General features: G+C 51.2%; 1 protein-coding gene across 4 annotated transcripts in view; it reads right to left on the bottom strand.

The window, feature by feature from the left end:
- Window positions 1–15,660, bottom strand: part of SIK3 (SIK family kinase 3) — a 69,066-nt gene that overhangs the window by 16,814 nt on the left and 36,592 nt on the right. For 2 of the 4 annotated variants that reach the window (XM_030964868.1, XM_030964869.1), the window contains exons 3-13: window positions 15,538–15,601; window positions 9,830–9,991; window positions 4,668–4,792; window positions 4,285–4,408; window positions 3,460–3,578; window positions 3,011–3,121; window positions 2,731–2,874; window positions 2,107–2,187; window positions 1,887–1,996; window positions 1,285–1,438; window positions 322–477 (exon numbers count right to left, since the gene is read on the bottom strand). In XM_030964868.1, coding sequence (XP_030820728.1) covers window positions 322–477; window positions 1,285–1,438; window positions 1,887–1,996; window positions 2,107–2,187; window positions 2,731–2,874; window positions 3,011–3,121; window positions 3,460–3,578; window positions 4,285–4,408; window positions 4,668–4,792; window positions 9,830–9,991; window positions 15,538–15,601 — 1,350 coding nt within the window. The remainder of the gene's footprint in view (window positions 1–321; window positions 478–1,284; window positions 1,439–1,886; window positions 1,997–2,106; window positions 2,188–2,730; window positions 2,875–3,010; window positions 3,122–3,459; window positions 3,579–4,284; window positions 4,409–4,667; window positions 4,793–9,829; window positions 9,992–15,537; window positions 15,602–15,660) is intronic. The other 2 variants (XM_030964873.1, XM_030964870.1) reach the window with 1 other exon arrangement.

Genomic DNA, 15,660 nt, shown 5'->3' on the forward strand with positions numbered 1-15,660 from the left:
CAGGGCTCCTGCTGCTGGGGAATTCATTGACACAGATGCACCCAGGGAGCGAGAACATGCCCGAGATGGACACTTGGGTTTTCTCCATGGGATCAGCAAAGGACAAAAGCAACCATTAAAAAGTGCACAAACACTGTCAGTTCCAGAGAGGAGCACACAGCCCCACCTGCCTCCTCCAGAAGAGCACAGCAAGTCCTGCAAGGGGAGCAGGAGAACCTTGGGCAGCGAGCAGGCACATCCCTGCAGCACCAGGCCTGCTGTGACCTGGGCACAGCCACCTCTGCCTGCAGGAGCGGATATTTGAAGCTCTGTGCTACTCACTGGCGTCATGGTGACGAGTGGTGAGGGGCCCCGGGGCCGCTTGAGCAGCTGCTGTGCGTGCAGCTGGATGTTGGCCCCGCCGTCGGACGCGCGCCGGCCCAGCGGGCCCATCCCGTTCAGCAGCTGCAGCGTGGGGGGCTGCAGCAGGGACTGCTCCTGCAACACACACACAGCACCATCAGGCACCCTGCCACAGCCCCAGGTGCTCAGCAGGAGGAGACAAGCAGCTACAGGGTGGGGGGCTGCAGCAGGGACTGCTCCTGCAACACACACGCAGCACTGTCACCCAACACACACAGCACTGTCACCCGACACACACAGCACTGTCACCCACCCAGCACAGCCCCAGGGCACCCAGCAGGGCAAGACAAACCCTCTGGGCTTCAGGGATGTCACCAGCATCTCGAGGGATGTGGGGCAGGGACAGGCAGGGTCAGTGGATGAGCAGGGTTTAACTCTGCAGCTCCCTGCACGCTGCTTTAGCTGCCAGGCAGGCTGCAACCTGCAGCTCAAAGCCAGGCAGCACAGTCCTGCTTCTCCCCAACCCATTTATTCATTTCATATTACACTGCTCTTTCATTCTTTAGCTTTTTCAAAGAATTATAGAATGGTTTTGGTTGGAAAGGACCTTAAAGATCATCTCACTCCAACCCCCTGCCATGGGCAGGGACACCTTTCACTATCCCAGCTTGCCCAGAGCTCCATCCAGCCTGGCCTTGGACACTTCCAGGGATGGGGTATCTGCAGCTTTTCTGGGCAACCTGTTCCAGTGCCTCACCACTCCCACAGTAAAGAATATTTTCCTAATATTTGATCTAAACCTACTTTAGAGAACCAAATGGAATCATACATAAAGAGAGTAATTCTTGAGGCCTATGCAGTCCAAGGAGTGACAAACAGAGGGAGCACAAACACGCTCCCACCTGGCAGGGCACAGAGCACAGCAGGGATCGTGGGCAGTACCTTGTACTCCAGCTGCCCCGTGGGCTGCAGGTTCTGCCTGGGCAGCACATTGTGCATGAAGTTCACATTCGGGGTCACCTGCAGGAACGGGGCCTGAGGAGTGACACGGGGGAAGCCAGGCAGGAGCTTCTGCAGGTCTTCCATGACTTCCGTCCTGTACAGCCACATTTGGAGAGGGGAATTAGCCATAATGTGAGGAAACTCCTCTCAGACCCAGCACACCCAGCTTCCCTTCACAAAAAGCTTCTTACTGCTCTGGAAAATGGCCACACAGAGCAGCCAAGCCACTCTGGTTTTATTTGTCCCTTTTTTCTCCTCCATGCTGAGATTTGGCAGAATTAGCTCTTGGGCATTAACCTCAATGGCATTTATCACAAAAACTTCACCTTGGGCATGACAGCAGTGCAGGTCAGGTGAGACACCTGCCTTGACCAAAGCACAGCTCACCCAGAGCTGATCAGGAAGGGCAGGAGGAAAGTACCTCATCCCCATCTAAAATACTGACCAAGCTGTGCAGGGGGACTGGCAGCTTTAAAGGAACACCCAGAAGGACCAAAGTCACCTGCTGGGAGTGAATGGGCAGGCTGGAGTGCAGTACTCACCGTGGGTCAGCCACTCCCACTGTGTGCCTCCTCATGGACAGGTAGCGGACCAGAGCCTCGGGGGATGGCTCCTCCCCTTCATCACTGTCCAAGTTCATTGTTCCATCAGTCTGGGCAGGACAAACACGGGAGATGTTGAAATGCAACATGAGGATCAAAGGAAAGGCTTCGATGTGAGCCAGAAAAAGAGCTTTGAAGGGGTCATGGGGATGTGCCTCACCTCCACAATTTGGTTCTCGGGGTTGATGAGCTGGACTTGGGGCACGTTGATGTTCATGGTGTTGCCTGTCTGTTCTGTCTGCTGAGTGGAGAGATTAGGGTCAGAAGACACAAACACAGCATTGCTTTACAAACACTGCTGGATTAACACCAGCCCTAAGCACCTGGAACCGGGAGGTGACCCTGGAGCCAGTGAAGAGCTGCTTATTCTCAAGAGGTTGCCTCGTTTACCCCCCTTCCTTCTGTTCAGGCAGGGTCAGCATCTCTTCTGCTTCCCTTGTGGCCTGGCCTCTCCCAAAGCAAGTGCTCATTGCTCCATCAGCAGCACAGGTGGGGAGGAAGCATCACACAGCAGCCCTGGGCTGGGAACTCCAGCTCCCAATAACTCCCTCAGCTCCTTCCCCTCTGTCACTAAGCGAGCAGAGACTGTCTGAAGGATGTTCAGCCAATGCACAAACTGTTCCTAACCTCAGGAACAGGGCACCCTAAGCACACACCAAATTCTCAGACAAGGAACGTCTGACACCCAGCCAGGGTGTGGGCACCCCCGAGCGGGTCTGAGTTTAGCAGGCAAGGGACTGGCTGGCCCTGCAGGGCTGGAGGAACCCCGGCAGAGGGGATGCACCTGGATGTTGGCCGAGGTGGGGAAGGTGATGGTGCGTGGGATGCTGGGCGAGGGCGCGATGCGCAGGTTCTTGTGCCGCTTGAGGCGGTCGCAGAGCAGGCTGTAGATCGCGCTGTAGTGATCGTACGCGTCGGCTCGCAGCGACTGCAAGGCACAGCACAGCGGTCACCCCCTCTTGGACAGTGATAAAGTACATTTTATACTGTGTGGGGCTGCTCAGCTGCCACCAAACACAGGCACTGATGAGCAAGAGGAGCAGGCAGGATATGCCAGGCCTCACCTGCACCGTGCGCTCCTTGTCCAGCCCCATGTCCGCCATGGCCAGCAGCACGTCCTCGTTCAGCGGCTCCAGCTGCCTCTCCGTCTTCAGGTGCTGACACTCTGCTATCAGCTGTGAGGGCACAGGCACACAGTCAGAGCTGACATTCCCAAAGGCACACCGATGAGTCACAGCGCTCCCAAGAGCCCAAGCACCGGGCTCTGGCTGCAGCTGGCGTGAGGTCTGATGGCAACCGATCTGAAATCCAGTGCCCCAAGCTCCCAGCGCCACAGGGGAAGATAAAAAATGTACATAGATAAGGAGTGATGTGGAAAGCAAGGCCAGGAGACAGAGAAAGGGAAAGGCCACGCCCGGGAATGAGTGTTCCCAAAGAGCAGAACCAACACTGCAGCACCACGTGCCCAGAGCCCGTTTGAGTCACTGAGCAGACCCTGCTCGCTGCTGCTCACCCTGTCAAACTCTGCATCAGCCTCCCCCAGCTTCATCCACTTGTGTTTGCAGATCTGCTCCATGGAGAGCCTCTTGCTCGGGTCCAGCACCAGCATGTGGCGGATCAGGTGTTCACACTCTGCCAGGGAAGAGAGGCCGGGTCACCCATGGGGAGGGACATGGCTGCTGCAGCGCTCCCTTTCCAAGCTCCCCTCTGGGAAGCCACCTCACAGAAATACTGCTTCTCCTTGCACTTCACACCTGCTGGTTCCCAACATGCCTCACTGCTGCAGACACTGACTCCCCTGGAATGGAAGGAGGGAAGCCACTCTGGCTACACAGAGCCCTGTCACCTGTCCCCCCCCAGTCCTGATGTGAGTGGCTTTTGGAGGTTGACAGCAAAGGACTCTTAGAATGTTCTCCACTGCACAGTTGTGCCATCATATTACACCTGTGCTGTCACCAAGACGGACTGCTGAGGCTCTCCTATCTAGGCTGGGATCTAAGGTTGCTGTGAAAGCTCCATATTTTAGCAGAATTTTCTGCATGGAGAGAACCTCTTCCCCAGATAAGACAGCAAGCAAGGAAGTCTTCAGCTGGGAAACTCCACGCAAAATTGTTCCTTAACCTGACAGCAGGCAACCAAGTACCTCCACGTGACTCTTTGTTAGGCTGATTTTAAATGAAAATTAATCACACTTTTCACACCCAAGATTTATTATCAAAGTGTTTTTGCAGCAGCAGGACACAAACGCTCATCTCTGACGGGGCTGTTGCTGGGAACTCATGCCCCACAATGCAGTAAAAAGCTGAACGTGAGGGAGGTGCAGTGACAAGCCCCTTACCTGTGGACATGAAGAAGGGGATGCGGAACTTGCCGCTGAGCACCCGCGCGCGCAGGTTCTGCAGCGTGCTCCCGTCGAAGGGCAGCGCCCCGCACACCAGCACGTACAGCACCACGCCGAGGCTCTGCACCAAACAAACCCCGTCAGCAGCGCCACACTGAACCAAAACCCATCCCTGGGCAAGGCATGCTTCTGGCACCTCCCCACGGGGAAAATACAGGATGGAGTAGCCAGAATGCAGCTCGGGAAATGTTCCTTTGGAAAACGCTTTTTGCTGTGTCAGGGCTTTTCTCCAAGACATGTACTGAGCGCTCGGGAAGCAAAGCCAAACAAACACAGCAAAAATCAGATCAAAGTCAGAGAGAAAGAGGCTCATCACATACCCAAATATCAACCTTTGGCCCATCGTACTCCTTGCCTTCAAAGAGCTCTGGAGCAGCATAGGGAGGACTCCCACACCAGGTTTTAAGCAGCTGGCCAGGGGTGAAGATGTTGCTGAACCCAAAATCTGAAAGAACAAAGAGAACCGATGAGAGGAATGTGATTCACTCCAACTGTCCTGAACAAACGGTATTTCAGTAACTTGCTGAGTCTGGTAAGGTCACGTACCATCCTGTAATGGGTAACTGGTACACAGACACTGGAAATGGAATCACTGTGGTTAGAAAAGCCTCCAGGGTCATCGAGCCCCACCTGTGCCTGATCCCCACCCTTTCACCAGCCCAGAGCACTGAGTACTATGTCCAGTCTTTCCTTGGACACCTCCAGAGGTGGCAACTCCAAACCTCCCTGGTGCCCTGAGCTCTGAGCAGTGCCAGCAAGGACAGAGTGCAAAGGGAAGAAGAATGGGAATTCTGATTTTTCCAGAAAGCACTACAGGGTTATGGTGGGCAGCTCTACCAACAGTCAAATCCTTCACCAAGAGCAAATAACAAATCCTGAAAGAGAAAGGTCTTCACCTCACAGGCAGCCAACCATCAGCTTATGTGGGCACTAATGGCATTCTCTGTTAATTAATCTGCCTCCCCCTGGCTCACAGCTGGGACCTGCACTGCAAAGGGCAAGGAAACCAGTCTGGATCCAAGACAAGGGAGCTGGCTCTTGTTAAAAAAAAAGAAGTTCCCTTCCTTTTTTTCTTAATTGAATTGAAGCAATCACAGTCACAGAGAGGAGTTCTGAGGTGTTCACATGTTTTCTCTAACACATTTAAGATTACCCAATATTTCCAGTTAGTTACCAATTAACTACCAGTTCCACACCAAATTCCAAGTGAGGATCACCACTGATGCCAACAGCTCTGTGCCAGAGGCAGGCAAATCCCACCAGCACTCCCCAGAATGCACTAACTGGTGAGTCCGGGCTCCCTCTTGCTGGTCTCCTTACAGGATTTTCCATGACCTAATTTCAGGTGACTCCTCTCCTCCTTTGCACAGCGTCTGCAGAATCCAGCAGACCACCTGGCACTGCTCCTGCCAGCTCAGCTCCAGGGGGACACAGCCAAATTCCTTCTCCCTGTCCCTTTGCAGGGAGGAAATTCTCACTGTGGAGATGATTTATGCATGTGGAGAATACCTGACGCAGCCTGCTCCTGTGGAAACACCTGGAGTACACACCAGGCTGCTCCAAGCGCACCTCCAAACAGAGCAGAGATGGTAAATGTTCTTTAAAGGCACTGTGGAATCAAAACAAGGCACTTACACGCCCGTTGGGTTTTTACTGTTGGCAGTGAAGCCATCTAAACCCCCAGTCAGCCTTTGGAGGACAATTCCAGGGAAATAGCACACAGCTGCACAATTGTCTTTTCCACCTCTGCAAGCCTTTGAGCTGCTGTCTCACGTTCAAGGTAGGATGTGTAACAAGTGCCTGAGTTACGGCTACTGGAGCCAGCAATAAATGCTGCAGCACTGGATGTATTTCCCAACACACAGCATTTGTATCAGGTTTAGACATAAACTCCTTGTGACTGTGGAATTTTGGCACTTCCCATATATTGAGCAAGTTATCCTAGTTTAGTTACTTTTATTTGTCTTTGTAAGCACACAAGCAGGCCTTGGGGAACCACCTGCATTTTCCAAGCAGTGCACAGTCAGGAGCAGCTCCAGCCCTGCTCAGGTGAGAGGCCCGAGGTGCTCCTCACTCTGCTGCACAGGTCACAGCGAGTGCCAGCAGCAGGGGCAGGGCTGTGCCATTCCAGGGCTGTGCCATTCCAGGGCTGTGCCATTCCAGGTCCGTGCCATTCCAGGGCTGTGCCATGCCAGCTGGCAGCACCGCAGCCTCGGAACAGACACGCAACAGCTGCCTCCTGCAGCCTCCTCTGCTTCCTGCAGATTGGTCGGCTGGGAAACTTCACCCCTTCCCCATGGTGCTGAAATTCATGCAGGGATTCACAGCTCTTTTGGACACGGAGAGGAGATGGGGAGAAGGGGAAATGCAGAGTCTGTCCCTAGGGAACGGGGCCAGCGGGTCCCAGAGCTGCCCTGGCTCAGGGTGAAACCTCTCCCTGGGCAGGGGTGCTGCTGTGCCCAGCCCCTCCTGGGCTCAGGGCAGGCCAGGCAGGCTGCTGGGCTCTGCAGGGTGCAGATCCTGCACAGGGACACTGCTCCCGGGCTGGAAACAGCTTCCAGATCCCACCTGCACTGCGGGACTGAGGTCAAGGCTGGGGAAAACAGCAGGGCTTTAAAAACCTAAAGAAAGTTCATGGGAGGACTTGAAAACCCTGGTGCAACTAAGCACAAAATCTAAACCAAACAAAAACACAAATTACAACTTAAATAAACTTTCTTAAAATCTATGGCCAAGGACATGCATAAATCCAAATCCTCAGGGAGCAATCAGGTCACATTCCACAAACAGATGCAGAGGGAAAGAGGCATTTTTGAGCAGCAAGGTGAGTCACAATGATGTGATACAGGGAAAATATTTAAAACAAACATCCCTGCTACAAAACAGTGGGTCCAGTCCCTCAAGTTTCCTTGGAGCCGAGCTCAGGGAGTGGCTTCAGTCCCTGCCCAAGAGGGATTTGATCCTCAGGAGGGGAAGGAGCAGCTGACTCCTGCAGACGAATGCAAAGCGAATGCAAAGCAATGCATAGATCAGATTCCTCTCTGAAACCATCCCCAGCAAGGCCGGGCTGTTTAGCAATCATCAACTCCTGGCTGAACTCTCGGGCTGGGAGCACAGGGAACACAGTGCCAGCAGCTACTGACTCAGCCTCTGAGAAGGTACACTGGAGAAAAAGCATCCATGGGAAAAATGAGAACGAGGGTCACGGCGTTGGGATCTCGCTGTTTATGGAAAAATTGTGAGGCAGCAATCAATCAATCAATCAATCAATCAATCAAAACCCAGCCCAAAGAGTGCCCACCAGTGAGAGGAGCTGCACTGCCCACCCCAGGAGCTGGCACCTGCCTAATGCCAGGCAAGGGATTTAAAGCTGCAAATGGGTATCAGGCAGAAAGCGCCAGAAAATCTGCACTGATGAGAGTCTGAAAGGCTCCAAAGTTTGAGTTAGACACAGCTAATGGGTTTGGCCCAATAAGTGAAGGTTCAGCTGGTTCTCCACCAGTGTAACTGGTGTGTGCATTTCTGTAGCATTTCTCCTGGGAGGTCTGCTGTGAAGCAGATCTGTTGCTATCACTTTTTATTTTTTTCTCTTGAAACAATGGAAGAACTGGTGTCAAATTGTAATTGATGAGTTATAGGGAGAAAAGTTAATACTTGGAAAATCCTATACCATAAATCAGCTTTTCCAGGCTACTTTTCAAAGCGCTACAGCATCTTCCTGCCAAGGCAAACACTGCCACCACCAGGGTGGGGACTATCTCCTGGAGTCATTCTGGGAGCACAGATTTGGAAGGAAAATAGTTTCCAACTCCCTTAGATGAAAAAAAGGCTTCCACAATTTCCAGAGCTTCTCAGCCTGCTCATGTGGACATTTCTCCAGCAAATCCAGCTGAATTCCAGTTTCCACCTGGGTTAGTTTTTAACTTCTTGCTGTTTGCCAGGCACCCTCCCCCTCCACACAGAGCGGATTTTCCCCATGAACACAAGATGGCCTCAAACCATTAGTGCAGCCTTTGCATGGAACACCAGAAAGTGCTGCTCAGAGACCTCCCCAGCAGCTCTCCCCGAGCTCCACAGCCCCTGCACTCCTTCTCCAAGGAGCTGCACTCCTGCTTCATCAGCCATGCCTCTGTCACTTATCTGCTGCTCCCAGAACAGTGAGGAGCAGGTTATCATCCCTGTGCCAAGGAGGACGTGGTTCACACTGTTAAGCACCAGAGGGAAGTCCATGAAGTCCTGCTCTCCTTCCTATTCCTTCCCCACTCCCTCCCCACAGATGGAGTGTGAGGGAAGCATAAGAAATTGCTGATGATTTTACCACAAACCGAGTGCTGAGCTCTAATCTAACACCTCAGGATGGTACACGAGAGAACAGCAACAATGAGCTAGACTGTTTCCTTTCTTCAAGATGCTATCTAGACAGAGGAGTATTTCCCATGTCCCAGAAGTAACGTTGCTCAGAGTGAAGTTTTGTAGCCCTCAGCACTTAAAAAAAAAAAATCAAGTTACAAACCCTTGCAAAAGACAACAATCTCACCCAGGAAGTCTGCTGGGAGAGGGAGCGACCAAGTGCTTTCTAAAGGTGCTCTGCTGTGCCCTAGGCTCTGGGAGAATTAAATGCTGAGTACAAGATCTACCACTTCCAAAGCCCGTGCAATGAGATGACCAGGGCAGAACCACAGAATATCCTGAGTTGGAAAGGACCCATGAGGATTGAGTCCAACTCTTAAATTAAATCTCATTGGTTCAATTGGTCATAATCCCACCAAGCCCAATAAAGTCAAGCCTAGTCAGCGCCCCCCAGAGATGAGCCAAGGCTCAGTCTCATGCTCAGAGGATCACAGACATGCAGCTGGGTTAGAGCAGGACAGAAATGCCCAGGGAAGAAGCTCTCTGGAAGGGCAGTTAGTGACAAAAAATATCCCTGCAAAATCCAGGAGCAGGCAGTGAGGGCCTGTGTGCTCAGCTGCTTCAGCTTCTCTCCCTGCAGGGAACAAAGCCCCAAAGCACTGAGGCCCTCTGGCTCTGTCACAGCACATTGGGAACGATTCCAGGAGCACAGCTTCCCCTTCACTGCTCCCCCATCCACCTTGTCATCCCTACTTTGCCATTCCTGCTCTCTCACCTAGCCTGACCTGCTCTGAAGAAGCCCAGAACCAGCAGCAGGACTCAGAACAAGGTCAGTTTTGTGACACTGTCTCACCCATCACCCAGAGGAGTGAACACTGCAGTGGCTGCAGCCTGGGAAGCCAAACCTGCCCTTTTTTCCCTTCTTTTACTTTGCACTACTCGAAGGGAGGTATAAATCTCCTGGCTACAACCTGGCAGTTCCAGCTCTGGGCAGCAGGCCACACAGAAATCCAAAGCTTCCTTTAGCTGCACCGCGTTTCCTTCTCCCTGAATACCTGGAAGCAGCCAGTGCCTACATTTATTAACTCCTGAAAGCAGCTGCCTTCCTCCCACACCGCTCAGCTTAGCTCACCTGCTATTTTGATGTTCAGGTTTGCATCCAGGAGGAGATTTTCTGCCTTCAGATCCCTGTGGACTATGTTACGACAGTGACAGAAGTTGACAGCAGCCACGATTTGCTTGAACTTTCTCCGGGCTTCCTTCTCGGCCATGCGCCCGTGGGCCACGAGGTGATCTGTGAGGTGAGGAGAGCACAGGGTTAGGGACACAGGGGCTTCTCCTGCTCGTGGAGAGAGCTGGGGAGGTGGGAGGAATGTGGGCACGGCGTGGTTCCCAGCTCCAGCAGCAGACGTGGAGGAGGCACAAACAGGGACAGGCACATTGCTGCCAACCGGTCCTCGCTTGGGCTGGCTTTGAAATTGATGTTATATAGAGGACAGCTGAGGAATGCCTGGAAAATCAGAACTGTTTTCTACACAAGGGCAAAGGTTTTTAAATCTTTTTTTTCATCAAAATAAAAATGAAGCTTTTCCAGCCTTTGCCCTCAGTCAGACCCCAGCCTGGTACCACATCACCTCAGAGGTGCAGCTTCCTGACCACGTGCCATCCTTCCCTCCTCCTGCTTTTTCACAGGAAACGTGTCCTTGGTCTAACTCCTGCTGGAACCAGCGAGCTCCCAGGTAGTCACAGACACAAGCAGCTGCTCACCTCAGCTCCCCAGCCAGCACAGCTACCAGCAGCTGCGGGAGGGCTTGAACATCCTCCCTCTCTGTGCATCGATGCAACAACACCCTTGCGAAATCCAAGAAAGCATTTCATTATAAAAATGGAGCTGGCCTCCACTACGGAAATCTGAGCACTCCCAAATATTTTGCTGAAAGCCTGTACTCTCACTCAAAGGTAGTGTTTGTTGCCAGCTGGGCTTTCCTTGGAAGCCAGCACTGCACACACAGACAGGAAAAGCCTCTCCAAGAGATCACAAAGGCAGGCACACAGCAGGGACCCAGCTGACGTTCAGTTCACTTAAAACCTGGAAGCACAAGGCTCACAGAAGCCACTTGTCACTGTCCCATGAGTAGGGATGGACAGGCAGGAGACAGGCAGCAGAAATGGCAGAGAAAGGAGGAGGTAACTTCAGGAGGTTGTAACTCTATGGTCAGGCCATTGAGTTGGCCTCAAAACATGTCTGGCCAAAATTAGGTTGAAATGATTCACATCCCTCCCTAAAACTCCATTAAACTGGGGGCTCAATACAGATATCTGTTCTTGAAAATAATAACAATAAATCACTTGTGCAGGTTTCTCATCGGGTGGTTGTGTTTTTCCCCAGTCACCCATTCATTAAAATACCTGCAACATAATTGACTCGCAGTAAATACTAATTACCAAGATCCATCAAAGCAGTTGTGCTGCTCCTGACTGCACAGCAACCTACTTCTGCCTTTGCCCACTCACGTTGTGCAACAGACTCGAGGTGTTTTTCAAAGAACTTGTCAATTAACTCTTGTTCATCGGATAAACTTATTCCGTAAGCAAATCTGAACCAGGGCTGGAGAAGGAAAACCATCCCCAAGTCCAATCTGACCCTCAGCTTGCTCGCTGGGCAAAGCAAAGTCACCATCTCAAATTGCCCCGTCGTATTTCATTAAGGCATTTGCATGGTCATAAATTTGTGACTCTAAGGAGACTGACAGCAGAGCACAGCAAGGGCTGCTCCAATTTAAGCCACTGATCAACAGGTAATAGCTCAGCTCCTAAACAAGGTCATTCACACCTTCTGCTCCACTGGGATTTGGAGCCAGCCTGCCCATACAGCATGTGCCTTGAAACAAAGCACAAGGCTCCAATCTCTCAACAATTTCCAAAATATTTTAGCAATTCTGCAGGCAAGAAAGCAAACCCAGCTACTGCAGCAGGTGTCTTTCTGCAAGGCTTTCCTAAGTGGATTTCTGCCCAAAGCAAGTTCACCAGTCCCGGCACAGCCGGTGACACCCGCGTTCAGTGCCGCACTTGGGGCACCCCCTGCCCCACACCTCTCACCCAGAAAACTCTGCTGCCCCTCTGCCCAGCCAGCCCTGCTTAGGCTGCAAAAAGCCCTTTTTAGGTTAGGCGTGAAATTTCACTTTTGCTGAAGAACTGGGAGCAGAGGCCCAGGCTCTGCACGTAGGCACCGCGCTCCGAGCCCACTGACATTTCTGCACCAGCTCCAGAGGAAGGACAGAAACAATGAGGCTACAGAATACTTCACATACCACCAAGGGCAACTGTATGCCAAAATTAACCATTGAGAGCTTAGTCTGCACAAACCTCCCATGCGGGGAGGTTACAGAGCTGACCTGAGTGCTGAGCTGGGAGCCAGCACCCTGCTCTGAGCGTGCCAGAGCACCCAGAGCCTGGCTGGGCTCGTGCACAGTGATGCTCCTCTGGGTGTCTTCCAGAGGGGAAGGAATGCATCATTTCATTGCACAACCCCTACGCACATCAGTCACTGCTCTCCCTACTTACATGAGGCACCTGACGCTGCTCTCCGTCTTAAAAAAACAATCCAATCCTACACTGGGGAAAAATCACCTTTGGTTCAGAGAGCACTGACACACAAGTTTCCACTCCCCGCCTCTGGACAGACGCCTCATGCTTTTAAGCTGCTTTCTGTCTGGAAAACAAACGCTGATGAATCTTCACATCTCCTCTGCGTGGGGGATTAAGTCACATTTCCAGTGAATTTGGTGACCTTGTGATGTCAGAAGCAGTCTGACCTTCTACAGACAGGCACCACAACATTGTTTAACGTGACTGCCCAGTTCAGGCTCAGTGTGCTCAGGACAAGCGGGCGGGCAGTGGGGAGACAGGGCAGATGTGGGAACCACATCAACCAGATGATAATTTTCTAAATTTCCTGTGATTTTTTTTTTGATAATCAACCAAGAACTCATATACCGTCAGTGAGGACTGCGGATTATTTACAGTTTTCATAGTAAACATCTGAAAGCAAACCAGATTTTTAGACTATATTCCATCTGACCTCAAAAAAGGACACTCGAGGGACCTGGAATAGAGACCACCCTATGTTTAAAAGGAGACATTCATTTCTTCATAATGTCAAACCAGCGACCCAACCACATGCAAAACACGGACAGGGACAAGAATAACAATTTACATTTGGCTGCTGGAGCCCACAGCAAACCCAAGGCCTGTCCCTGGTCCCTGCTATGCAAACAAAGTGAATTATCAAACATTTCCAGTAAGAGATGAATCAAAGACTCTTACGGCACAGCCTGGCCGCCGAAGGAGCGCTCAGCCCTTTACTGGAACTTGGGATAAACAGGTGGTGCAGCCCTCCCAGGTGCTGAGCTGGGATCCTGTGGAGCTCCCATGGGCAGGGACAGGCCAGACACACGGCCAGCCCTGACTGACTGACTGCAGCCATTTACAGAAACCATCGCTCTTGCAGCTGAAAGCTCTGACCTCTGGCACTGCCTGGGAAACCTGACAGCTTTAAGCCTTGGGAAGTTCTGAAAGCATCAGAGAAGCAGTTTAAGATGTGTTCCTTACAAAAGCCTGCAGTTTACAATGGCACAATGCTGCAACTCTGGTTCTATGGGGCTGCACTCAAATGCCCCATGGCATTTGGCACCCAGAACACCAGAGCTGTCAGCCCCCCTTACCCTCCAGCACTACATTTTCATGCCTACGTCATGCAGGTGCTAAGACATGACCAAGAAGAAGATTGAAGAGACTCAGCAGAGGCCATTTCACAGAGAACCCCCAGTGCCCAGTACGAGGCACGGTGCCAGTGCTGCACTGCCCACACACACCTCACACACCATCCCTGCAGCACATCCAGCCATTCCCAACAAGCCCAGCTGCCCTAGCAGCGACAGGCACTGAGAGGAGGTGCAGCTGAAGTTTTACCCAGGAGGAGAGCCCAGCTGCCCACGCTGCCATCGACTGTCTCCAGCACACAAGGACGTGAGACCCTTCAGCGCTGGAGATGCAGGGACTGCAAGGAAACCTCCCCAGAATGGGCTCCTGCTTCCTCCCTGCAAATTGCTTCCGCTGGTAGAACAAAGTCTTAATGGCTCCTCAGGAAACTCTGAATACAAAAAGCTGAGACTTGAGTTTTCCCCTCTCTGCTCTTGCACTGAGGGAAGTGCCCAAAAATCCTCAAAACTGGGGAGAGAGGCACGACCTCCTGGCTTGGGTCTGGAGATGCCTCACACTATTACAGAGCTGGCTGCTCCCAGCTATCAGTGAGGATAAAATGCTGGGCAGCAACATGGAAATTAGCCATGCTAATGAGCTGAATTTACTACAGCAGAAAATCTTTCAGAAAGCAATTAGGTTTTCACTTCGACTCACGCAGAAGGCTATTTTTGTAACCAAAGAATTCATTCCAAGTTTGTATGTGAGCTTGCACATAGCTCTGGATTTAAAAAAAGATGAGCCCATCCCTGCCAAATTCAACAGAAGAGGGAGAAAAAATAAAAAGAGATTTATACTTTTCTGTGGTGATACACACCCAAGCCAACTCTAGGCAGGTGATTTTGCTGTGCATGGGAAGGTGAATTTCACAAGCCTTTGGAACTGCTGAGTGTGTCCAGCACCATGATTCATATTTGAATAAACAACTGGAAGGCTCAGCAAGTCAGTTTTTCACCAGGCAATCCACACTTCCCAAACATCAGCTGTCACTTGCTTCCCCTTCGGCTGTCACCTTCTCAGGGAGAAATCCAAGGGACATGGACAATATTGACAAGAAGCCATGGCAACCATCTACAGAGGTACTGAGGAACTGGTGGCAGTTTGCAGTGGCTGCAAACCAGCCCTTTTCAGCTTTTAGTTTCCTTAATTTGGGGCTTCTCTTGCTTCACTAAAAGCTTCGTCTTTTACTACAACTCAGCTTCTCCTCCAGAGAAATGAGAAGTAAAATCCAAAGTGAATCTTCTGCAATGACTGAGGAGGACAGGGGGAGTGTTCCCAGGAGCTGACAGGCCACGCGTGACTGTCCTCACTTCCTTGACTGAAGCTAATTCAAGCACACAGGATTTTCCCCCTTTTTGGAGGCTCATATTGGCAAAGCCAGTACAGACCAGTGTTGCAAAATCCCAACTCTGTCACCCAGTACAAAATTCCAGTGTATAAGTAAATTCCTGTTTCTATAAGTTTTGCTATTGTTCACCAAACAAATGAATCAATCAGCCCACAGCTCTTTCAGTTGTGCTGCACAGATACTTTTTTCCCTTTCAAGAACAACTCCTGTGGTCAAGAACACTCAGCCAAAACTCTCTGGGACAATGGTGCTTGGAAGGAATGTAACCAATGCTTGCTAAGATAACATCAGATATCAAAAAGAAAAGACAAGACATGGTTTTAAGCACAAAACCCTCCAGAACTGCAGGAATGCCTGTTTCTTTGAAAGCTACTAGCACATCCCAACAGTTCCACTATCATCAACAAGGTTCATGTAACTTGCTGGGAAGCAAAGCACTCAGCAACACTAAAATCCAAGTGCATGACTATTTCCAACATCTTTAATCCCAAAGTGAGCGCGAAAGAGGAGCAGCACCACCTGTCAATGAAACCCAAAGAAGAAACAGAGGTTATGGGGGCTATTTTTCCATTGAGTTGGTCTCATTTATTCCTTTACTCCTCTTGTCAATGGAAAGTTTGCAGGCTGAAGGGCACCTCTCGGCTGAAACAAGAGAGTGTGGTGGCTATTTTCAGTTTACTGTAGTTGACCAAGTGCATTATCTGATTAAAGAATGCAATAAATGTACTTACCAAATATCTCCCCTCCACTGGCATACTCTGTCACCAGATAAATCATCCGCTCCGTCTCCATAACCTGCACACAAGGACACAGCAGTGACACATAAGGAGACTGCTGAGTGCAACAAGAAATAG

This window comes from Camarhynchus parvulus, chromosome 24 (assembly GCF_901933205.1).
Source record: "Camarhynchus parvulus chromosome 24, STF_HiC, whole genome shotgun sequence".
In the NCBI taxonomy this organism is placed as follows: Eukaryota; Metazoa; Chordata; class Aves; order Passeriformes; family Thraupidae; genus Camarhynchus; species Camarhynchus parvulus.